Here is a 24,663-nt window from a genome sequence, read left to right as displayed (position 1 = left end):
CACGGGCCAGCGCGCGGCTGGCCGGGCTGCCGGGCAGCTTTGCAGCAGGAGCCCGGGGCTACCCTCTGCGCTCTCGAGGGCTGGGGTCCGGGATCCCACCCGCAGCGTGTAGGGCCAGAGCCGCTCCCAGCCGCCCAGCTTCTCAGCGAAACCCGCTAGCGCCTGGGGACCCCGGATGGGCCCGGCGGAAGGTCGGCCTCCCGGGTGCTGGGGCCAGAGGAAGACGAGGGCTCCGCCCGCTGTCGCCTACCCGGGCGCGGGCTTCGTGGGGCCGCGGCAGCGGCAGAGTGGCCGCAGGCTGCGCTGACCGACTGCCACGAAGCGACTGCCACGTCAGGCCAACTTCACAAAACCCGGGCGAGGGTGGTGACGCAGGCCCGGTGGCCTGGCGGGGTTGGGCCGGGGGCCAATCGAGAAGGCACTCCGAGCCCGGCCGCCCGCTTCAGCGACGCCCCGGCCGGCGCCGGCGCCTGCCCGGCCCTCAGGGAGGCGGGGGAACAGCAGAGAAGGCGGCGCCATCGCGAAGCCCACATCTCGCCCGCACCCTCGCCGCCGGGTCCGCAGTCTGGCCCGGGGCTGGGCGGCGTCTGCTGAAGCCCCCTCTGCCTGGCTCGGTCGGCCCGAACCGCTCTGAGACCCGGGCGCCAGCGGCGCGGAGAGGAGAGGAGAGGAGACGGCGGCTGGTAGGGCGGCCGGAGCCGGGACGGCGACCAGCCATGGAGACGCGCTACAACCTGAAGAGTCCCGGTGAGCAGGGCTGGAGGCGGTGGGCAGCACTATCAGAGTAGACGGGCGTGACTCTGGATCCCGGAGCCCGGCCCTGCGGTCCCCTCGCGTCCGCCGCCAACTCTCGGCTCCATTCCCGGTGTCGCGCTCTACGCGAGACCGCCGCCTGCAGGGCTGGTGCAGGCCGCAGGGCACGGCGGCCGGGCGGGCACCGTCTGCCAAGTTAGGGGACTGGCCAGCGCCCCGCAGCACCCGGACTCTCCCTTCATCCACGTCGCTTTACCTGGGTTATAAACGCATCCCTAAGAACAGGTGCAAAGGTGATGTCCGTGGGGTAATAGTTAGCCCCTTGCCGGACTGCATCCTGAACACCGTCGTTATCCCTTCTCCGAAGTTGCCACTGGACTTTTATTAGCTGTTTGACTCACCCACGTTTGAGGATTTAGTTGTTTAAATATCCCATTTGCAGCATTTGGAGCTAATAGAATTACAGACATAAAATAAATGTCTTATACTAACCGGTTAACCAGAGAACTAAGGAAACTAGTTGAGTCGTGTACTTTAGAGCTAACCCGATATTTTGCCATACTGACTAATCTGATATATTCAGTCATAGAGACTTCTTTTTCTGTATTTAATGACCCTGCTTTATTCACAGAAGCAGCCCAAACAATCCTAGCCTCACGTTCTTTTCTGGTGCATTATAAAGATGCAGGAAAAGTAATCAGCTCTCAGATTAAGGCAGGCTTGAAATGAATCACTGGGTTCTATAAATGGTACTTATTCTATCTGTTCCTTGATAAATTTGTGAGGAGGGAGAAACTCCACAGTTCAGTTCTAAATAACAATCCTAAAATATTAGAGATGGTTTGACCAACTCTTGCTGCTGCTTATTTTTTTCTTCCAAAAAAGCAGCTCCTCGGTAGGAATCAGCAAGAACAGCATCCTTATGGAAAGAGCTCACATTGTGAATCTTTGATTTTTTAAATACTTAAGAATATGCAAAGACCCCAGAAAAGCCTGAGGATATTTGATTGAATTAACATGAGTGCTGTCAGGTTAAGAAGTGTTAAGTGACCAAGTGTGTAGAATCGGTCATAAAACTTGAGGGGGCCATAGGCTCCTTTAAAAATCCGGTGAAGGCTATGGGCTATTTAAAATTACATTTATACAATTCAATTTCACTGGGTTCACAACTTCCCCCCCCTCCAGCCGATCTCTTAAGAATGCCAGGGGGGGGGGGAAATCAAAGAGAAAGAGGGAAGGAAAAGCTTAACTTTAAGGTTAGATGGTAGAATAGTTAAATTATTTAGATTGTGGTAGATTTAAATAAAACTGTGGGTAAAAATGTATGGTGACTTCTTGGTCACTTGGTACCAAGTTCCTTAGGACACCTGAGGTACTTAGTGAAATATCCAGAGATAATGCTAATGTAATAGCACAATTTAAACTGGAGATTGCTGTCAGGACATTGCTGAATTTTACAGGTTACTATACCTGAGATCATGATAAGCGTTTAATATTCTCCAGAATTTTGTACATTTCCAAAGTATATGACCAGTATACTGCAGGCTGGCTTTGGTTAACATGCTTCTAGCTGTAATAAATTGCTTCCTCTTTTTGGTTTCATTTCCTTAAAGGTGGTGTTACTGTTCTAAAACAGAATTTTAAAAAAATCTTTTTTTGTTATTGTGTGGATCATTTTGAGTTCTTGGAGAAGGTGAATTAAATGTGATGTGGGACTTGTTGAAAATGCTAGGAGGCATAGTGAAAATCCTTTCTTTGTTTTGTTCTCAGTTTTGTGATATTTTTAGAGTGATGTATATGTGAAAGGAAGTAGTTAAAAACACACAATGTAAGTTAAGAGATACAACCCTTTGTCTCTCTCTGATATGGAGTTGCCTTACAGGTATGTATGGGACAGTTAAGACAATACAGATAGATAACTGGTTAAGGGCCACTGTGCTAACATGTGGATAGTATATTTGTTCATTTTATGAGTTGGAAAACTTATTTATTATTTTTCTGGAATGGACATGTGGTTGTGGGCAGATCTCTCTGTACGGGGCCACTTCATAAGCCTCTGACTAGCCTATCAGTTGTTGCCTGTGGATCAAGCTCTTTTTTGGGTCTGCTCTGGCCAAGGTCTCAGAGTACAAAGTCGGGAGACCTACTTTGCCTCGCTGTAGGAAGAACTTCTGTGGCAGCTTTCTTCAGAAAGGATGAAGGCATGTTCAGCAGGTGATCGGCGTATGTATAAGGGACTGGTACGAAGGCACCCACTGCCTCCATCAGACACCTAGGAGTTACCCTGTCCATGCCCTTGGTGTCAACTATGCCTTTATCCTAATCATTCTCAAGCTTTAATGCCCAATTCAGATCCCGCTTCTAGGCTGTAGATACATAGAACTTAAGGGTGATTTAGCATCTTCACCCAGATTTCCCACAGATCAAAAAATATCTGCAGAGGCCGGCTGAGTGGCTCAGTTGGTTAAGAGCTCGCTCAAGTGTGAGCTCTGAGTAACAGCGGTTCAAGTCCCGGATCAAGCTGAGCTGCCGCTGAGATGCCAACAGGTGGCAGGATGGCTCAGCTAAAAAAAAAAAAATCTGCAAGGTATAAAAAACAAACTTATCAGTTTTCTCTCTGCCCCCAAACTTGCACCTCACCTTAATATGCCTTATCACGGGGATTGACAGCACCCAAGCACCCATGGGAGTCATCTTTGATCTCTTAGTCTAATCCTTTACCCCCACCTCCTACCCTGAAACCATCTCTCTCACATACACAGGCATTTGAGCATGGGTGCCAATACACACAGGCACACATTTATAGAGAGTGCCAAAAAACGTACAAGTATCCACATTTAAGAAAGGAAAAAATCTATTAAAATTGTAATACTCAATATATACTGATAACAAAAGATGAATACAAGTCACATTTGACTTCTGCAATTATAAGAGGTGCTCAAAGTGGTTGCCATCAGCTTCCAAACACTTCTGATTATACGGTAAACTACTGCTTGAGCAATTTTGACCAAAGTGTCCACTTGTATACATTTTTTGTCACCCCCCCAGTATAATCATTCACTATTGTCACCAGGTCAATTAAAACAAAATAAAGCCTGATTAATCACTCCTTAAATTGAGCCGTTTTCAGTAGCTTCCAAATCCTAATAGCTGTGGGTAAAGTTCAAAGTAAACTGTTCAGCTTGGCCTACTGGCCTGCTCATGATTTGATCCTCACCTTCCTTGTCAGCCTCATCTTTTACCACTCGTATACTCCTTCGCATTTTCACCAACAATCCATTTTGCCCGGGTGATTCCCCAGATGGAGCAGCTCTTCTCACCTATATGTCTTGGTCCCTGATGGAACCTCTGCTTGGAATGCCTTCTCTTTAATCCACCTGAAATTCCTATTAATTCTTTAAGGTTCAGTCTTGTTCGACTCCTGCAGGCAGACTAAGGTAGTACCTATATTTGTACGTACTTGGTCATTGTGTGTATTGTGATTGTTTTCATGTCTTTCTCACTGTGAGTATTTTGAAGGCAAGAAGCAGGTTTTGGTCATTCTTCTATCTCTACTGCTCAGATATCCTTTAAATATTTTTTGAATGGATACCTTTACAGGGTCTTTATGGGCAGAAACGTTGGTCTTTGTGGGCAGAAACATTAGTCTTTAAACATTTGCTTAAGTGCCTTCACTAAGGGAGCATGACATTTGGGTTCAGGTCCTCTATATACCTGCCTCCTGCATTTTACCCATGCTTTGGAGGTTGATGATATCAAGATGTTTGCTTTCCGAAAGAGATACATACATAAGAGACAGTGACCTGTAAAAGATCCCCTTAGCTGGAGCTTTGTCTCCAAACCCCAGTGTACGAGCCCAATGAACTAGCTTGGGCATGTGAAGAATGCTAATGCCTAGGTCTACAGAACCTAGAGCTTGGATCCAGAGTGATCAAGTGGCCTCAATGAAAAGGAAGAACAAGAACAGGCATGCAGGAGCTCCCCACCCCCTTCCCTGGCACATTTTATCTCACTGTGGTAGGAGAATTCCATTAAATAACCTTGCAAAGAGATAAGAGAGGAGGTGACGGGAGAAAAAGTTTTTTCTCTAGCCATGTGGTAGCAAGAGATGGAGGATCAGGAGTGGCAGGCTATGATCTAGCCCTAGTTGCCAGTCAGTACTTTGATTCTTGACTATTCCATAGCAGTGGTATTTCTCCTCGGGAGCCAGGGAAGCCATGCCATATGGCCAGCTACATATGCTCAAGGCCTGATTTTGAATCAGGGAGAATCACTGCGAGGGTCTTTATATCCCAGTCCATTTCTGACCCTAATAACTTGTGACCAGGGGAAGAGGGAGGGTTGAAAAGGAAAGGAGAATTAATGTGAAGAAATTATTAACTTCCATTTGATAGACGTAAACATTGAGGCAGAAAAAGATTAAGTGACTAGTTGAAGGATTTAGGCCTAAGGAATCAAAGCTAGCATTTTAATGCAGCTCTAATCCCAGAGTCCACGTTCTTTTACACTAAGGCATTCATAATATATGTTATTTCAGAAAAAAACCCAAAATAGATTATGAAGACATTAGACTAATTTCACTTTCTGTTTGGTTATGTGGCTTTAGCTATCACATGGTTAAGTGCCTGTGTGACCTATGAACTAATAAAATCAACATGTTTAGTTGTAGAGCCAACGATTGTTCCTTTAAATTGTTTCTTGTAACGTTTCTGACCCTTTCATATATCTCTCATGATATTCAGGTGCTATTGGGTGTTTATTTTTTCTCTTCTGCTGAACTGAGCGGAGTGAAGAGGCAGAGAAAATGTGACAAGGATTTGAAACAACAAAATCTGACCTCTTCAGCTTAATCATTATTCAGCTAGGAATGAGGAATGAAGGAAAAACAATCTCGTTGGCATCTTTGATTACTGACAGCAACCAAACTAATTAACTTCATGATTTTACTTATATCTAATAATATTAATTTAAAAGTGATGTTTTTATGTGCTCCAAACCAGGGGTTTTCAATCCTTACTCCATGTGCCCCTCAGATAGAATTGGTGGAAGGAAGGTAACGAGCCTGAAGGCCCTTCCCTGTTGGCTTCTTCAACCAAAACAGCTGTTACCTGTTTTACATATTGAGGTTCTCACTTTTTCTTTGAACAAAGGATTTTATCTTATTGTCAAATAAGTTTGAAAACCATTGCCTTTAATCAGATCCTTGAAAAGAGATTTGTTGGGGGAATATAGTAAAATTCATTTCACCTAATATTTGAGTGCTTACTATGTGCAGGAGAGTGCAGTGGAGTAGGTTGTTTCGCAGGAAAGAGACATGTTAAGTAATTACAAGTGAGATGAATTTTGTAACAGTTAAGAAACAGAGTGTTATATAGTAAGGGAACTCAACCTAGTATCTAGGACAGTGGCTTCCAAACCTAACTGAGAATTATAATAACTTATAGAACATTCCTGGCGTCCACTCCCCTCCCAGAACTCCTCAGAGGTTTTTATCTGTCTAGATGGGAATCTGTAGTCACTCCTCTGAGGGTGGACAGGGGAAGGTGTCAGGGACACCTTCCTGAGGAAGTTACTTAAAGGTTTGGTGGGAGCCAGTGCAGATGATAACGGTGGGGGTGGGAGCAGCATTGCAAGCTGAGGAACCAGTTTGTAGGAAGGAAGGTCTGGAGTAGAGAGAAGCTGAGTGTTCAAAGAATTGAACAAAGTCTAATGTCTAGAACTTGAGGTGGAGAGTGTCTCAATATGTTTCTAATATAGCATTTATCATGCTGTTTTGTATTGACTTTCTATCCCCTAAGACTATAAACTTGAATAACCAAAACTACTATATTTTACCTTGGTTGTAACTATAGCATCTAGTATGAGCTCAGTAATAAATAATTGATGATCAGGTGAACAAAGTCTCCGCCTACAGGGGCTTAGTTCAGAGTAGGAGATGGAAAAGAATATTAAGACTTAATGGAATAGGATAGTGACTTAAGAACTTCATTTTTACCTTAGGAGACGTTGATTAAAATGAAATTTGATACAAAAGTCCTGATAACATCCTGAATTGTGTGATTGCATGAGAGCTGCTTCTCAGTTAACCTCTCTCCCCATAACTTTTCACCCTATGCCTCCACACATTTTACTTTTGTCCTTTCCTCTGGCTATTCATACCCACCTTCTTAATTCCTACCATCTGTCTTTCAGATGTCAGTACTACCTGACCTCTTTTCACGTCAGTCTGGTCTCAGGTTAGGTACATACCTCTCTTATAGCACCAACATCAGTTGGTATTCAAGCAGAGTTTTGTGGAGCCTTGGGCTACCTGTTTTTGTTTTTTCTTCTGGCTTTACTGTCCTAAACCAGTATCCTGACCTTTTCTAGCACCTAAAGCTTGAGGTAGGAGGGGCTGGGATCAAAGGATTGCCCTTTGAGAGCCAATAGGGAAGGGAAAAGGATACAGATACAGGTAGGATTGTAGATTGTGACAGGCTGCAGAGGGTCATTTATCATGAAAATAGAAGGCTATGCCATTAACTGAGAGGTGGAAGAGAAGACAGATAAGTGAATAAATAGGCATGAGATAGTGTTAGGGTGCTAGTTGGAGAATGGGCCTGTGGGCTTACTGGAGAAATATATTGATACTTGTAGTAACATTGGGTGTCATTGTGTTCAGTGGAGGTTGATAATAACTATAACGGCATCAGTGTTCCTGTCTCTGTGACTTTTTTGCCCCCCTTCAACAATGCTCATCTCTTTGGGTATAAACACCAAGAAGATGGTTGGGTTGGGTCAGCTAGAATTGACTTTTTTTTTTTAAAGATTTTTTATTGGGGAATTGGGGGGATGGGAACGGTGCTAGAGAATTGGGGGAAGGGTAACAGACAAGTTGCTGTCGTTTTGTTCTTCAGTCTAGTTGTGGAGGACGTTGCTTCACTGGCCCAAGTTGGCACCATCATTGCACTCTTCCCAGGCGAGGCAGATCAGTCACCGGCTTCTGGATGGCCGCTCATGCTGGCTGCTGGCTACACACGGTAGCCCATGACAACCACTGCCACAGGGGCTGCAGCCTACGCAGTCGCCCCACAGCAGCCCAGCTCCAGGTTGAGCTGTTGTTCAGCATCTTAGCTGTAGAGGGCAGTGTCACTGGCCCTCATATGTGGGATCCGAACCGGGGCCCTCTGGCGTCCCAAGCCAGTTCTTAACCATCGCGCCACTCGGCCGGCCCTAGAATTGACTTTTATTAGAGTAGTGTAAAAGATGAACTCCTAAGGCCAAGAATGTGGATATAGAAGGGAAATAAATATAGGGATAGGTGGGGTAAAGAAAGTTGTGGGTCAGTGGATTGGAGGTTTTAATTAAGCTGAAGAATCATTTCAAAAAGGACATCAACTAGGGCTATGGAGATTTCTGTGACTTCTGGGGACAATCCCATTGAATGAATGCAAGTGAGTGTAAAGTCTAAAGAGGTTGAAAATATAGGTGGGGGTAGCTGTTCATGAGCATGAGTTCTGTTTTTGTTAATAAAGACATTTTAACAAGGTAGAATTGGATTGCCCGTGTTGGAATCTCAGCTCTGTCATTTACTCCATGTGTGACCTTGGAGAAGTTTCTGTCCGAAAAATGGGGATAAAACTAGTACCTATCTCATAGCGTAGTTTTGAGGATTATATGAGTTAATGTTTGAGTGCAACCACATAGGAAGTATATGTAAGTACTTATATATAGTGTCTTTATGAGACTTCCCTATATATTTAATTTAATATATGCGTATAACTTTTCCGATGCCTAGCTACCATTTCTTTCCCCTTCCCCTCCAATTATTACTATTATCCCATAATTAAGCCATCGTCATATACTCAGTTGAACCAGTCCTCTATACATGTTTTGTTAAAGTAGAAACTTTTTCATTAGGCTTGTAAATCTGTGCCAGTCACTTAGAAAAGTATATTTTAAATGTCTCTATTTTATGAATTTTATTTTAGCTGTTAAACGTTTAATGAAAGAAGCGGCAGAATTGAAAGATCCAACAGATCATTACCATGCACAGCCTTTAGAGGTTAGTTTCTGTCTCCATTTTCTACATATAGATTTTAATATTTTAAATAAATTCCTTAAAATTGTTTCTTCATTGCTTTGAATCATTACAGATTTGTTTGATTAATATATTTTACTCCTTGTATTTCTTGAGTACTTCATTAACCATTCAAAATCAGACATTTTAGAAGAAGCAGATTTTTGTTCTCTATAAAATGGGTTTCAGATGCTCAGTTGATTTTAGGTCTTGAACATGAGGGAAGACGAGGACGTGGAAAGAACCCAATACTCTTTTACAGTTTGGAAGACCTAGCCCCTTGAGAGGTCTCTGCAGCTGGTCTGGGCTTTTTGTACAGACAGATCTCTCTCTTCAGTCTTCTTATCTGTAAAAGGAGGGCCTTTAAATGGACTCAGTCTGGTTCCTATGGTAATAGTGAGAATAATATGTAATACTGTATGCACAAGTATTTTGCAAACTGTAAAGTACTTGTTAACTGTATGATGATGTTGATAGCATATGTATTAATATTACTGACCATTTATAAATAAGCTCTTAGGTCTGTCTATGAGGGCTAATTTTAAAAGTTTGTTAAAATAATCCAAATTTTTTTTAGTTGTTTGTTTATACAGTTGACCCTTGAACAACACAGGGGCTGGGGCACCAACCCCTGCACAGTGGAAATCTATGTATAATTTGACTCCCCAAAAACTTAACTACTGATGTCTACTATTGGCCAGAAGTCTTACTGATAATGTAAATAATCAATTAACACATATTTGTATGTTATATGTATTATATATACTGTATTCTTACAGTAAAGTAAGCTAGAAAAAAGAAAATGTTATTAAAATCATAAGGAAGAGAAAATACATTTATAGTACTGTACGTATTTATTGAAAAAAATCTATACTATAAGTGGACCATGCATGTATTTAAAACCCATGATGTTCAAAGATCAACTGTATAATAATTATCACTAATTAGTATTCAAGGACTAATTTCTAGCTTAATTAAACCTATAATCTTATTTATTAACACATAACACTCAAGATGTATTTAAATAAATTTCTTTAAAAAAGATTTAGCTCTTATGGAATATGAAAACTAGATTAAATAGCTTTTATTTGTAACTTTTAAACTTGAGACATTTTGTGCATTAGAAACTGTTCTAGCAATATTATAAAATATTAATTTTTCTAGTAGTTGTTGATAAAAATGATCAAACTTTTAATTGTATTGATTCCTTGTTGGCTATTGTTTTTGTTCAGGATAACCTTTTTGAGTGGCACTTCACAGTTAGAGGGCCCCCAGATTCTGATTTTGACGGAGGAGTTTATCATGGACGAATAGTACTGCCACCAGAATATCCCATGAAACCACCAAGCATTATTCTCCTAACGGTAAGAATTCTTGGCTTTTTGGAATGCTTGTGATTTAACTCATCATGGTGGCTACAAAGTATGGTCAACATACTGATTTACATTAAGAAATAAAGTGGGACATTGTTATAATTTTGCCTTTGGGAACCAGGCCTTGGTACTATAATTTTTTTCCCCGGAAAATAATTTATAGGAATTATTGATACTAATGGGTATATAGTTAGCATAGTGTGGTTGTTAGAATTCAATGAACTAATGAATGCAAAGTGCTAGGCACAGTGTCTGGCACATGGTAAGTACTCAGTAAAGGGTAGCTGATGTTATTGTACCTCTTAATCACATCATTCCTTCAACTTCTCACTTTTCTTATACTCTGTTCTTTATTTTCCTCATTTTTACGTATAGCTCTTAGAATAAGAAATGACAGACTGCTCAATAAATATTAGCTATATAATTACTATTGGGTTGTCAGAAAAGTCATCACACATTTTTGTAACGAAAAAAGAAAAAATACATCATGACTTTTCCGACTACGAAATATTTATGTCTTAGAATTTCTCTCTATTTTTACATGTTTATCTCCATGTGAAGGAAAACTATCGATCCAATTTTCTCTTTCCTAGGACGTTTTCCATCAGTAACTTCCTCTCTTATTAAGCTTTCCTTACCTCATTTCCTCTAATTTACAAGTGTTTTTTGGTTTTGTTTTGTTTTTAAAGATTTTATTGAGGATTTGGGGGAGGGGAACAGTGCTGGGGAATCAGGGAAGGGGAACAAACAAGTTGCTGTCCTTTTGTTCTTCAGTCTAGTTGTGGAGGACGTTGCTTCACTGGCCCATGTTGGTATTATCATTGCGCTCTTCCTGGGTGAGGCAGTCGCTTGCAGGCCATTGGATGGCCGCTCACGCTGGCTGCCCGCCGTTCACGGTAGCTTATGGCAGCCCACTGCAGCTTCACTGCAGCCTACATTGTCGCTGGCAACTCCTGGCAGCCTAGCTCCGGGTCGAGCTTTTGTTCACCATCTTAGCTGTAGAGGGCAGTGTCACTGGCCCTCATGTGGGATCTGAACCGGGGCCCTGCTGCTCAGAGCTGGCATCTCAAGCCAACGCTTAACCAGTGTGCCACTTGACCAGTCCTACAAGTGTTTTTAATTATCCCCAACCTTGAGACAAGCAAAAAGAAAACACAAAAACCTTTCCTTATCTCTGCTTACCACTTTATGCTGCTGCCCTGTTTTTCTCTTTGATAACCTTCAAGGCATCCTTACTCTGGTTTAGCCTGCTGCAGTCTGATTTCCACACATGCTCACTACAGTCTTCATGAATTTGCATGTAGATTAAACATCTGACGCTCATTGGGTAGCAAATGGTGAAACAAAAGGCATTCATAATAAATACCAAATTAATGCTGCTTTTACCTATATTTGGTGTAGTGGAAAGAGCATTAGTTTTAGAGCCACTAGACCGATACTGACCAGTGCTATTTTCATTACACCATGCACAGGTTACATACTCACTTTGAAATTTAGTTTTTTCATCCATCAAAAGAGTTGTGTGTGGTAAATATAATTACACTATAAAGTTCCTTGCGTGTAGAAGCTGCTTAACTAATATTAGGTGATGTTTAGAATTCTTAAGCTGGCAGCAGGGTCGTGGAGGGGCCCTACTGTGTTAAGAGTCACTTCTTTTAGTTACTGGAGCATGGGGAGAGCCAAGTGGTCCAGGGGGAGGGGCCAGTGCACGGGGAAACTGGTGGGGGATAGTTGGGGCAGCAGCTGTTCACCAACAAGTACAGAAATATTTTAAGAGTTAACCAATGGTATGGTCATATTTTGCACAGTGGCTGAGAATTAGCCCTGCCCTCCTAATTTTCAGTATTTGCTCTTTCTGATTTACTTCCTCTCTTTTTAAAACTTTCCTCTCTTTCCAACCTTCATTCAACAAATATTTATTAAACACGTGTCACTCACCCCGTGGGTGTGGCAGAGAATAAGCCAAATTCTCTGCCCATTGTGAAGCCTATATTCTAAGTTTGTGCCTCTTCTTCCTTACCTTTCCCCTAAGTACGGTTATTTTACAAGTTCAGACTTCAACTGTTTTCTCTTGTGTCTGTGAAATGGCTTCAATGATCGCCTCTGCAAAATCAGGCACCAAAAATGAGTATCTTCTTCTGCCATCAGCTTGTCTGTATTTCTACCTGCCTGCTGGATATCATCTTCTACTAAGAAAATAGATTCATGTCCAAAACTGAAATCATTATCACTGATCTTCCTCCTCTGTGGTCCTATCTTATGAAATTGCATCATCCTTCTGAAAATCACTCTCACCTCTGACCTTCCTCACAGATATCTAGTTAGGTGATACCAAGTCTTTCCGCTGTGTCCTAGTCTCTGCATGTCTTCTTTTTTAGATCCTTTACAGAGCCTAGCACTATACTAGGCACTGAGGAGGACATCAAGACATCTTTATATATCAATTATTGAGATTTTAGTTGTACATCTAAGTTTCAGAAAGGTACAACAACTTCTAAAAACAGCTTTTATTATTCATTGAGAATCCAACAAGTATTTGTGGAGTGTCTATAAGAGGCCAAAAATCTGTATCCCCTTAGCGATTGCATTATTTTAAATTATCTTCCAAAATTATTCACATGCAAAATATATTTATACTTATGAAGTATAAAACATTAAACACATATAACTTTTAAATGCCTTATTTATTCCTAAGGCTAATGGACGATTTGAAGTAGGCAAGAAAATCTGTTTGAGCATCTCAGGACATCATCCTGAAACTTGGCAGCCTTCATGGAGTAGTGAGTATTAATTTAAAGTGAATGTAAATCTTATATAACTAGTCAATTCATAATTATGAAGTCTAATACCCTCTTGAGATTGAAGCTGTCTTTGATAAATAATTTGATATTGAGTAAATAATAAAAATGTTTTCCCTTATCTAGATTTTGGCCCTCATTTTACTATAACCCTCCTGCCCGAACCTCTTCGGTGAAAGCCTGAGTCTTGTTTTCTCTTTCCAGAATAAACCCAGTTGCTTTTACAAAGCAATTTAGATTGATGTTTACTTTTTATTCCAGTAAGAACAGCATTATTAGCCATCATTGGGTTTATGCCAACAAAAGGAGAGGGAGCCATAGGTTCTCTAGATTACACACCTGAGGAAAGAAGAGCACTTGCCAAAAAGTAAGTTCTGCGTTTCATTCTTTGTTAAGATCCAAATACTATTCTGGATAATGGCTATTAGGAGATAGGCTCTGTCTCTTACTTTGTGAGTTACCTTGGCTACAGGTTCTAGTATTAGTTTTGCTATTTTAGAAATTCAATTGTACCAATTTTATCCAGGGGTGACCAGAGTCTAAAGAATTGATTTCGTGCTATGTAGTTTTAGAAAGTAGTTGATAATAATCAACCTACAGTGGGAGATATCTTCTTTTAGAAAACAGTACTGGTCATTTGTCTCCACTTGGGCAGTTTTACAGATGAAAAAGAACTAGAGCAATTATTTATATGTAGCTTTCCACAAGATGAAAAACTCCTTGAGGGTAGGAAAGGACCCTACGTATCCATCTTTGTATCTACAGTATCTGGCTCATAGCAAGTGCTCAATAAATGATCTGGAATAAAGCAAAGGAGATTTTCTTTTATCAAGTTGTGGTTTCCTAGTGGAATTGCCTTCTCAGTGTTTTCCTGGTGCATTCTGTCTGTGTAACCCAGATTACTCATTAGATTCAGCGTGTCTTCTCCTTTGAGTAGTGAGTGCTAAGACTAATTCTTGATTTTGATCACTTTCCTGTTCTGGACTCTGCTGCCTGCCACTCTTCATATTATATGAATTAAATTAGGCCACGTACAGATGTTTGTTAAATCAAATAGATTTTAGTGTCTGGAAGATTTGGTAGAGTCCCTGGTTTCATTAACAACTTTTCTTTTAAATCATATTCCCAAGTTCTGAGGATCTACCTTACTTGCAGCTACTAGTCACAAATTATAATATGTACTTTGAATACATGGCATTTGTTTTATTTGTTATGTTGGCTTTCTATTTTGATACTTCTATCCAGTCCATTTCATGTACAAGGTAAAAAAAACAAACTTGTTTTTTTTGTTGTTCTAGACATCTCAGTGTATGAGGTTCTAGGTTCTTAGTTCATATTTATTCGAGGCTTTTAGTCTGTATTAGAGGCTTTTTAAAAACCTGATTTAGCATTGAATTATGGTAGCTTACTATCTTTTTGGATAAACTAGTATATTCAAAACAAATATTCAACTTTAAATTTCATCTAACTTCTCAGTTAACAGTGGACTCATTTTAAAAGCAGATAATTTGGATACAACTGATTATCAAAAGGATATATAGATAGCAATGTTGCTTCTGCTGAAACAAAAAATATTCATCAGTAAATATTTAAATACTACTTTTACATATATTTTGTTTACATGAAGCTACTTAATAAATTTAAATAGCATGTTCTTCAAGACCTAAGGCTTTTATTATGTTGAACTAGAAGTACAATAAAACAATTTTTTAAAAAGGTCAGAAATTTAGCAATATACATTTTTACAGATTATACATATTTACTTTCAGTCATACAAATCCTCAGCACTCTTGTGAGCTTTAGGGCACTTTGGGCTGTATTTGGAACACAAAGGAGAAAACGAAAATGTAGAAAAACAAATAAATCTTAGGAAAGTCTAGTTAACAGGTTATCTTGAGTATCTACTTAATATAATGAGTGATAAATTTCAGAGTCTTTGGAGTTTCCACAAGTATTCTGTCTTCCCAGTTGTACTGCTATTTAGATAAATAGGATTTGTGAGCTTTTTTCCCTGGAAATACCTGTAAATTCTATTTTTAGTTGCTGCTTTGCTGTTTTATATGTTTCTGCTGAAAATATTTGAGCTTTATAATGGACTTTTTTCACAGTCTTAACTTAGGCTTTTATGTATGATCTCGAGGACAGTATAGTTAGTTTATATATTTTGTCATATGAATCTAAAGCTTACTTTTCTTCAGATAGTATGTTGGGAAAATAATGGAATCTAAACTGAAGTTTATTTTTAATTTTAGATTTTTTAAAAATTGAGATATAATTGGCATGAATTTTTTTATACCAACCTAACTTGTGTATTTGTCTCAGAACAATAATCATTGTCATAATTGTCTAATATACATGTAGATGAATGTGATATGGAATTATCCTGTGTTCTTTTCTTTTAAATTCAATCATTCATTATTTGAGTGTCAGGAATTAACATTCAAGTATTTGGTTTAAACCTTTCAAAAAAACTATTTCCTACCAGGTCACAAGATTTTTGTTGTGAGGGATGTGGCTGTGCCATGAAGGGTGTCCTGCTGCCTTTAAAATCTGGAAGTGATTCAAGCAAGGCCGACCAGGAAGCCAAGGAACTGGCAAGACAAATCAGTTTTAAGGTACTGTAAATTGATAAATAAATCCTAATTATGTAGCCCTTTTACTTATTTTCAAATTCTGGATAGAAAATAAAGCAATATTGTTCTATTGCCATAAGGTTTTTACAAACAATTTTTTTTAAATTATAAAACTATATATACATTCACAAAGGCATTATATGGCATAGTGGTTAAAAGCTTGGACTCTAGTATACAATGCTAGGGTTCAAACCCCAACTCTGCTGCTTATTAGTACTAGGACATCAGATATATTACTTAACCACTTTGTGCCTTTTTCTCACCTGTAAATAATAACAGTACTTATTTTGTAGGATTCTTATCAGGATTATGTGAGTTTAATAATACTCAAATGTATTGCCTTTTGAACTGTCCCTGGTGCTTAATAAGTTTTAGTTATTATAGAAAATATAGATAAGCAATAAGAAAATAACAATCATGTGTGATCCCATCCTCAAGAAATGACTGCTGCTAATATTTTGGCATATCTCCCTTATATTTTTTTCTGCATATATTTACCCAAGCATACAATTACTTCTGGAATTTAATTAGCTCCATAAAAAAAAAAAATCAACCTGCATTAAGCAACATGTTACCTCTTCCCTCTTCTCTACCTCTCTATATTCTGTCTGTCCTTCCAGGGTCCAGTTTTGGGAGAAATTTTACCTTCTATTTTATTGTGCCTGAAAGAGGAGGTACTCAGTAAATGTTGATTATTTTCTTCCTTCTGAGGATTTCTATTGTACATAAAATCACTTCTCTGAAAACCTTAGGGCCAGATGTGTTTTGTACATCAGAATTTTAGATGTTAGAAATTATCAAACATATACCACATATTAACGCCTATAGTGGGATCTGGGGCAGTACCCCATAATCAAATTCATTAGTAATATTTTATCAGTAAACTTGGGAATATTTACACTAACGTGGCATAAAGACTGTTAATAGCCTCACATGTCAGGCGTTGCCTGAAAATTACAAAAAACTTTATATTTTAGAAGTTTGGAAATTGTGTATTGTGAATGTTGAGTTAGTTTTGTCCCTTGCCAAGTAACATCTTGAGAACAGGAGTTGTGTGTGCCTCTTCCTGTAATAACTAGCATAGACACATGAGTGCTCAATGCTTAACTGATTAATGTTGATGTTAAAGGAGCAATTAAAGTAAATATAAGAAAGGGGATTTAGTAGGTTCTAGATATTCTGTACATCTCCTCTTGTAACACCGCTCTTGGGTGTATCTTTTTTACAGGCAGAAGTCAATTCATCTGGAAAGACTATCGCCGATTCGGACTTAAACCACTCTTTTTCACTAAATGATTTACAGGACAATATACCTACAACATTCCAGGGTGCTACAGCCAGTACATCGGTATGGTTCTTATCTTTTACATATACATATTTCTATATCATTATTTGCATTAGGAGGAGATCCCTAAAGAAAATATCTGAATATTTTGGTTCTCCTAACAGTTTGATTCTAGCCCAATTCTCCCTTTAATGAATATTATCTTAAGCAAGTTATTCATATTTTCTGGGCCTTATTTTTTGTTAAATGGGGCTGGACTAAATAATTTTTAGGTCCTATATCCTTCCAGAATTCTATGACTTCTCTGAATAGTTCGTTTCAAAATAGTGCTACATAAAATATACATATATTAGCCACTCTCTAACTAGACAGCCTATCTTTGGCAGGTTTGTTAAGTTGCATTAACGCACTAACTTAAGAAAGGCCTGGAGCCAAAGATTTGCCTTAAACCTGCTCTGTCCAATATAGAAGATACTAGTCACATGTAGCTATCAAAATTTATATTTATTCAGAATTTAATTAAATTAAAAATTTAGTTAGTCACCAATGGCTACATTTCAAGTAATTCACAGCCACATGCAGCTAATGGCTACCATATTGGGCAGCTCAGATAACGAACATGATCATCATCACAAAAAGTCCTGCCTTGCACATATTGTCCAATAAGTAATTATTGAATGAATGCTATGGTTGCTGTTAGTTGTGCCCTGAGCTGTTGTCCAAATATTGGTGGGCCTAGGTCATCAGAGAGACTAAGAAAATGTGACTGAATTGTTGTTAAATAATTAGGATTATGGAGGAAAACATTGACTTTCTGTATATAAGAGAGGAACTGTTGTTTGGGGTCTTTTTGGTAACAGATTGTTTGGTTGAGTAACCACGTCTCTCCCTCCCCCTTCCAGTTTGTAGAGAATTTTAAGGGGTCAGAAAAATTGGAATAGAAGCTGTGCAAATACAGATTTGCTCTTGACTCAGGAATAATTTACTGTAAAGTGCGACTGAATAGTCTTGAGTGGCTCTCTCCTATTTAGAGAGTGAGATGGCAGAGAAGTAGACTGGGGAAGGCAAGGGAGAAGAAGGTGCCCTGAAGGCAGTATTACACTTGGTGGACTGGAGATGGAGTTAAACGAAAAAAGTGTATGTTTACATTTAAATTGGTTTTACATGCTCTCCATGTAATTTTATAAATGTAGAGGAATATAATGAATTCATTTTAGTCAGTGTGTGTTTTAACTTTTCACCTTTAAAATTCTAGTTGTTTCTTTCATAAATAGTTTTTTTAGAAGTAGAAACTTCCTATTACAGAGAGGAGGGTAGTAATTTTTTTTTTCACCTATAAGGACAATATCCTAATACTTATGATGTATATAAATCTGTCTTTAGTCTATTTTAAATCTGTGTCAGGTTCCCCTGTTGCATATTCCAGTTATATTTATTCCAGCCGTAATTAATTATTTATCATCTGTCTCACTTCCTAGACTGTAAGTTCCTTGAGGATCTGCCTGGCATAGTGCTTTATATATAGTAGGGGGTCAGTACATTTTCGTTGATTGAATAAATGAATCTTAAGATTAGCACTAGGAATACAGTTGAAGAAATCAAGAAGTTTAAGTAAATTAGATAGCACAAACAATAATGTTATTAGAATAGTTTTTTTCATTTTGGTTTTAAAGTACATAAAACTTAGAATTCTTTCATAGATACCAATTCTGGTTAAAACACTGACAAGTAATAAATTGTATACAGTTGCAAGTTAAACTTTTAATTACACTTATGTAAAAATTTCAGAGTGTGATTACATAATTTGATCACTATAGAGGCAACTGAAACGTGGTTTTGGCTAGAGGTGGCTGCTTTCCTTTCAAGTGCAATATAAATTTACTGAGATGTTATACATCAAATCCCAGATAAGCTGTTTTTTTAGCCTTGAGGGGGCGAGAGATTGCCCGAAATCTAAATACAGCAGATAACATTAGGCCATCTGTTGCTTGTTGATGCAGAATTTTTGCTATGTAGAAATGAGAAAAATACTGGTGGTAGTTTCATGTTCTTTCAGTATATCAGATTTTTTTCCTCTTCCCAGAGATTGAGGTTCTGATTAAGCCATTTTATTTTGTATTGAAAAGCAAACACAAAACTCCCTCACAGATGCTAGTTATTCCAGATTATTAGAGGAAAATTTATATGTGACTTATTTGTGACTGTGACTTTTTAAAAAAATACTTAAATTTAATTAAGTACAAGCATCCCATACATCCACCTTCCCAGAAATGGTCGCTTTATCTTAGTTAAGGAAATGGAAGCTATTATGATGCAAGTCTTCATTCAGTGATATAAGTGTTTGGACAAGTTTAAGCAAACAGCAAAGATTTAGAAGTCCTACCATCAAACAGAAAGCATTTTGAAAATGCGAAAGCCAGCTTGATTCTCCATCTGGCAGTTCAATATGAAGTGCTAAAATTTAGTCCAATTAGTCCTTCAACTCCAAATAATCTAGGTTCCTCAGGGTCTACACCTTGGGGTCATTACAGTTTTCCCTTGAGGTGACTGTTTTCGATAGGAAAATTTTTAGAATTTTATAATAGCGCAGTACTAGGTTTTAGTCAATAATATATTATCCAAAAGGAATCAGAAATATAGAACCTAATTAAAGCAGTATATGTAAGTATTCCCATTAAGTACATGTACTAAAATATCATCTAAAGTCAATGTTTAAGGGATTGTTCTAACTATATTAATCATACTAATAATGGTCTGAAGATCTGCCCTAAGTACCATCATGACTTTTTTTAACCTAAATCCTAATGAATATATTAATGGTAACATTATTAATAATAACTAACATTTAGTAAGTAATTGTGTACCCTAAGCACTTTATATAATTATCCTTTTTAAACCTCACAACTACTAACTTGGATTTAGCCTGGTTGTACAGATGTGAAAGCCGACTCTTAGGTTTAATGACTTGTTTGGGGTCACACGTTTACAAATGTGTAATGATCCCTGTTTTAGTAAGGCTCCCTGTTTTAGTCAGGTATAGAGGCAGGATAGTGTTCTCCTCTCAAACCAAAGGGAAAAATGACATGTATAAAATAAAAGCTTTAAGCTGAGTCAGTCTCTTGTGTTAGTTTCTGGATTGATAGGACCATCATGTTTTTTATTTCCCTTAAGAACCCATTTCCCTTTATAAGCCTTGAGTACTTTTGCTCTATTCAGACACTTTTATCTTGGCCGAGCAATTGAAAGAATGGGAAATTTCAAATGGAATGTTGTTTTATTGGCTGCTATAACTCAGTTCAACTCAGTGAGTATATATTAAGTCGCTATATGATGCCTGTGACAATATGACACATAAAATGCTGCAGCTTGGTATGTATGTTCTTTCTTCAGTGATCAGATTGCTCCTGGGCGTCCCATAGTATAGAAGAAGTCCACGTTCATGCAACTCTAATTTATAGCAGCACTAACTTAACTTTTAACTCAACGTCAGTAGTTCCTTTTTACTGCTGTATTATGGGTTACTACATTTGAGTGCTTCCAAAGGATAGTTTTAAGAAATTCAAATTATTTAAGTCTTTAAATGCTAAGATGAATGTCGGATTTAAAATGTAATTTTTTTCTGCAGGTAACTTAGATAAGCAGTTTTTTTCCCTAATGTTTATAGCTGTTGCTGCCATAAAACCCATCCTCTTACCTTTTTAAAAAGGTATTTGAATTACATTATTAGATTCTTTTTTCTTCTAAATACTTAAAGTTTTCTCTAATAGGAAGTATTTAAAATGTTTTGTATTTGCCCAATTTTTAAAGTTATTCTGAATAAAACTTTCTCTTTTTTTTTAATAAAGAAAGTGTTCTGGCACTAATATAATCAGTATAAACTTGTTTTCAGTAAAAGAATTAAAGGCCATTAGGTTATTATGGCTAGAGTTAAAGTATCTGTATAAATAAAAGGAATTCATATTTTATAGAGTTTTGTTCCCTATAGACTATAAGTTTTTTAATCACTTGGCACTACATTGTGGTTATGCTTTGAAAGCAGTCATTAAAGGATAGAAAGCAGTGGACATCCAGTGCTTTATGGGGAGCAACTAGTGTGCAAAAGTGCAGAGTAGGTACATTGAGCCTTCCACAGCTACCTCAAAATTTTTCTCAGCATGGACCCAGGGATCTCTTGACATCACATAAAGTAACACAGTTCAAACACACAGTAAAGGGTTCTTAATTCAGTTGACAAGAATTGTGAGAAGGGATAAGTAAGCTTGGTTTGCTGTGAAGAACATATGGTTTGAAATTATTTCCTATGTTCTTTGATAGAAAGCATAGAAAGCATGTTGATAATATTGAAAGAAACATGGTTCCTGAGAGGCACGCTGTTGCCGTTGAGAATGGCAAATTTGTATTAGAAAGTGGAAAGCAAATTGCTTCCTTCCTGAAAGAAGGTGGGTACCGGGATACTGAGCAGATTCTATTGGAATTGCAGCTGAGGGAGAGCAGAAAGCCATTTATGGAGAAAATGGGTAAACTCTGTCCTTATTTGTTGCTGGTAAATTCCTCCTCCACCTGGTGAGTACTCAGAATAAGTTGTGTTGTTGGCTTACTCAGAAGGGTGAGTTATTAGTCTCAGCACTCAGATAATTCTTGGTAGTTTTGCCCTTCGTCATATTTAGTGCTCTGAGATTCTTTGTACTCTTGAATAGATTATAGGTATATGTACATTTTCTTGGCCAATTTCAAACAAAATTCCTTAAAATTTCCTAGAATGGAGTCTCGAACCCCTCGGGAGCATCCCTTCAACAACCTGTCCAACCTGCAGCTAAGAATACCTCCATGAGTCCTCGACAGCGCAGGGCCCAGCAGCAGAGTCAAAGAAGGTCATCTGCTTCACCAGATGTAATCCAGGGCCATCAGCCAAGAGACAACCATACTGATCATGGTGGATCTGCTGTACTGATTGTCATCTTGACTTTGGCATTGGCAGCTCTCATATTCCGACGGATATATCTGGCCAATGAGTACATATTTGACTTTGAGTTATAATATTGTTTTTTGTCTTAAGAGCTGTGACTCAACTGCTTCATTAAACATTCTGCATTGGGTATAATCTAAGAATTGTTTACAAAAAAATTGTTTTGTATTTACCCTTCATTCCTTTTCTGATCCTTATAAATTCAGTATAAATATGGCTAGACATTCAGACTGTGTCCTGTTTAGTTTAAGGGACTGGAAGTCAAGTCCCTTGTCTCACTATATGACCTGCTTTACAGGGAAATAACTTGTTTCTCATGCCTCAGATTCTTTTTATGTAAATTTGTGATACTTTTCTGTATAGCCCTTTTGAATTTTTGGATAAAAGATGGTGTTTTAAGTTCCAGTGAGTATTAGTAGTTACTCAGTATCGTTTATTGAGTACTCTGTTTCTACTTATGTTAGAATAATACAGGGATAAGAGTTGAAAAGGGAAAGTAAAACCCCTCTAATAACTTACTCAAAATGTTATTCATAGGAAACATACTGGGATTACCCATTCTGTGACATATTTTGTGTCCTAAACATTCTTCAATGAAAGTTAACTTTCAGTCAAACATTTATGAGGAAATGACATCTTGGTTATTGGATGTTACTTGAAGAGAGAATAATGCTTTGTAACCACTTTGATATGCTGTTAGCCCATTCTCTCCAATGTGCATATAAGATTAAAAAAAAAAAAAAAGAAAGAATCCTCCATAGATCTTTGTTTTAAGAAAGGAAGGAGGGGTCCAAGCTAGGAAATCACTTGATTTTATTCCAGAAGTTAACTGGGAGGATCTTAAGATTTGAATGTTTGGTCTGCTTTGAATTGCATTTTTTTTTTTTTAGCTGAGCCATCCTGCCACCTGTTGGCAGCTCAGCAGCAGCTCACCTCGGACCGTGAACCGAACTGGTGACCCTGTTGCTCAGTGCGAGCTCTTAACCAACTGAGCCACTAGGCTGGCCCCCTGAATTGTATATCTTTTGAGATGTATATATGCCTAGCTTTGTAATCACTATAAATTTAATTCTGGAATATGCATAATGTTGAAATAGTTCATGTACCATTTCAATAGAAAAGCTCAGGGCCCAAGCAACAGTAATAGAAATTAGAAAAACCTTTACTTGGAATTGTCCACCTAATCAAAGCTCAAAAAATAATTTTCAATGCAAAATCAATATATAACTTAGTGCTAGCTAGCTCCACAAACTCTAGTAGATATTTTTACCATCATAATGCCTGGTGAGAACATATAGTCAGAAAAACATTGTATTCAGCATGTTCAGTAGCAGTATTGAAGATACTCTTGAGAGTGTTGTTAATGAAGATTTAATTTTTAAATACAGGCAGTCCCTAGCTTTCAAACAGGTTATGCTCTAAAAGTGTATTTGTAAGTTAATCTTTTTTTACAACACAATGTTGTAAATAGTGTTTAAGCTCTAGAACAGTCCACAAAAGTTAGTCTCGAATACTTTGGGGGATGATATCCATTAAGTCCTTTTGTGGTTTTAACTAACTTAAACTACAGACAAGATAGAAACAATTTGTAAAATGAATTTAAAGGCAAATTTAATTTTTACTCCTACTTTGGGACTTTGATTAACTATCAGACACAATTTCGGTTTTCATCTGATAGTCAGTTGTCCTTTATGTCTGCATCTAAAATAAAGACATATGTATACTGTTATATAATATATAGTTGTCTTAAATTCTGAAATTAGCATTTGAAAGTGTTTACAGATTGTTTCTGTTGTATCTACCCATAACTGATGTTGGTAAAGTCTAAAAAAAACCAAAAAACTTTATGAAGACCTCATATGTCAGGCAAATTATAGGTTACCATTTAATAACTTTATTGCCATGAGAAAATTCTGAAGTCTTGATTTGGAACATAAGATATTAGGAATATTGGTTCAATGATCAATGCCCTAGCAAGAGGTCACTGACCCTGGAAGACCAGGTAATGTTATCACCTGAGAAGAGGAAATCCCTGTGCTCTCAAACTATGCTGAGATTAATCTTGTGCTAGAAACAACCTTCTCTCTACTTCCTCTCAGTCACACTTGAGCCAGCCTCTGAATCTGTCATTTTGTTGTATGTGTCCATGGGGTGTACCTATACTTTCAAATTAATTAAGCCAAGAAGATTTTGCATTCTACAAATCCTTCTCTCTGATTTGCCTCTTTTCCCTCACCCATCACTGACAGGCCACTTTCTTGTTTGTGTTGGTATTTTTTTTTTTTAATACCTGATAGCATCTGAAAGTGACATAGTTTTTGCTCCTTCCCTTACAGCTCAGGTTACTTAAAAATCTTGAAGTTGCCAATCTGACCCCCATTGTGGAGTTAATGAGCAAAATTGAACTTTGGGGCCAGTCTTATTCAAACCCCACCAGATGGGCCTCTTCAGAAAACTATTATTTTTAAAGCCCCACTTTAACCCCTTAATTATAGCATAAGGTCAGAACTGGATGTATGATCTGGCAGGTAAAGGTTTAGGACTCCTTCTTTGCCCAGTCCTTTGATTTAGGTACCTCAGTGACTTTTTCTTTGGCCAATATATAGCACATGCCCACACACAAAGGTAGTTAAAGTAGCATGCTTGAAAAAATATATATAATGTCTGTTTCACCTGTAATTGTTTAAGCAAATGAAACCTTTAAAATTTTATGTACTGTTGGGCTTTATGTAGCACTTTATATTTTCATGCTGCTTATTGTTTTTATTCTACTGAAATAAATTAATTTCATCAAAA

The 24,663-nt window shown here is 38.1% G+C and overlaps 1 protein-coding gene across 1 annotated transcript; it reads left to right on the top strand.

The window, feature by feature from the left end:
* Window positions 1-24,663, top strand: UBE2J1 (ubiquitin conjugating enzyme E2 J1). Its single transcript, XM_019655030.1, has 8 exons — window positions 1-747; window positions 8,724-8,797; window positions 10,045-10,176; window positions 12,881-12,965; window positions 13,245-13,350; window positions 15,469-15,598; window positions 16,845-16,964; window positions 21,660-24,663. Exons 1-8 carry the CDS (start codon window positions 717-719, stop codon window positions 21,936-21,938), a joined length of 957 nt encoding a protein of 318 aa, XP_019510575.1. The 5' UTR covers window positions 1-716; the 3' UTR covers window positions 21,939-24,663.

Source organism: Hipposideros armiger, unplaced genomic scaffold (assembly GCF_001890085.2).
Source record: "Hipposideros armiger isolate ML-2016 unplaced genomic scaffold, ASM189008v1 scaffold_234, whole genome shotgun sequence".
NCBI classification, from domain to species: Eukaryota; Metazoa; Chordata; class Mammalia; order Chiroptera; family Hipposideridae; genus Hipposideros; species Hipposideros armiger.
This window is presented reverse-complemented; position numbering and strand designations above follow the sequence as displayed.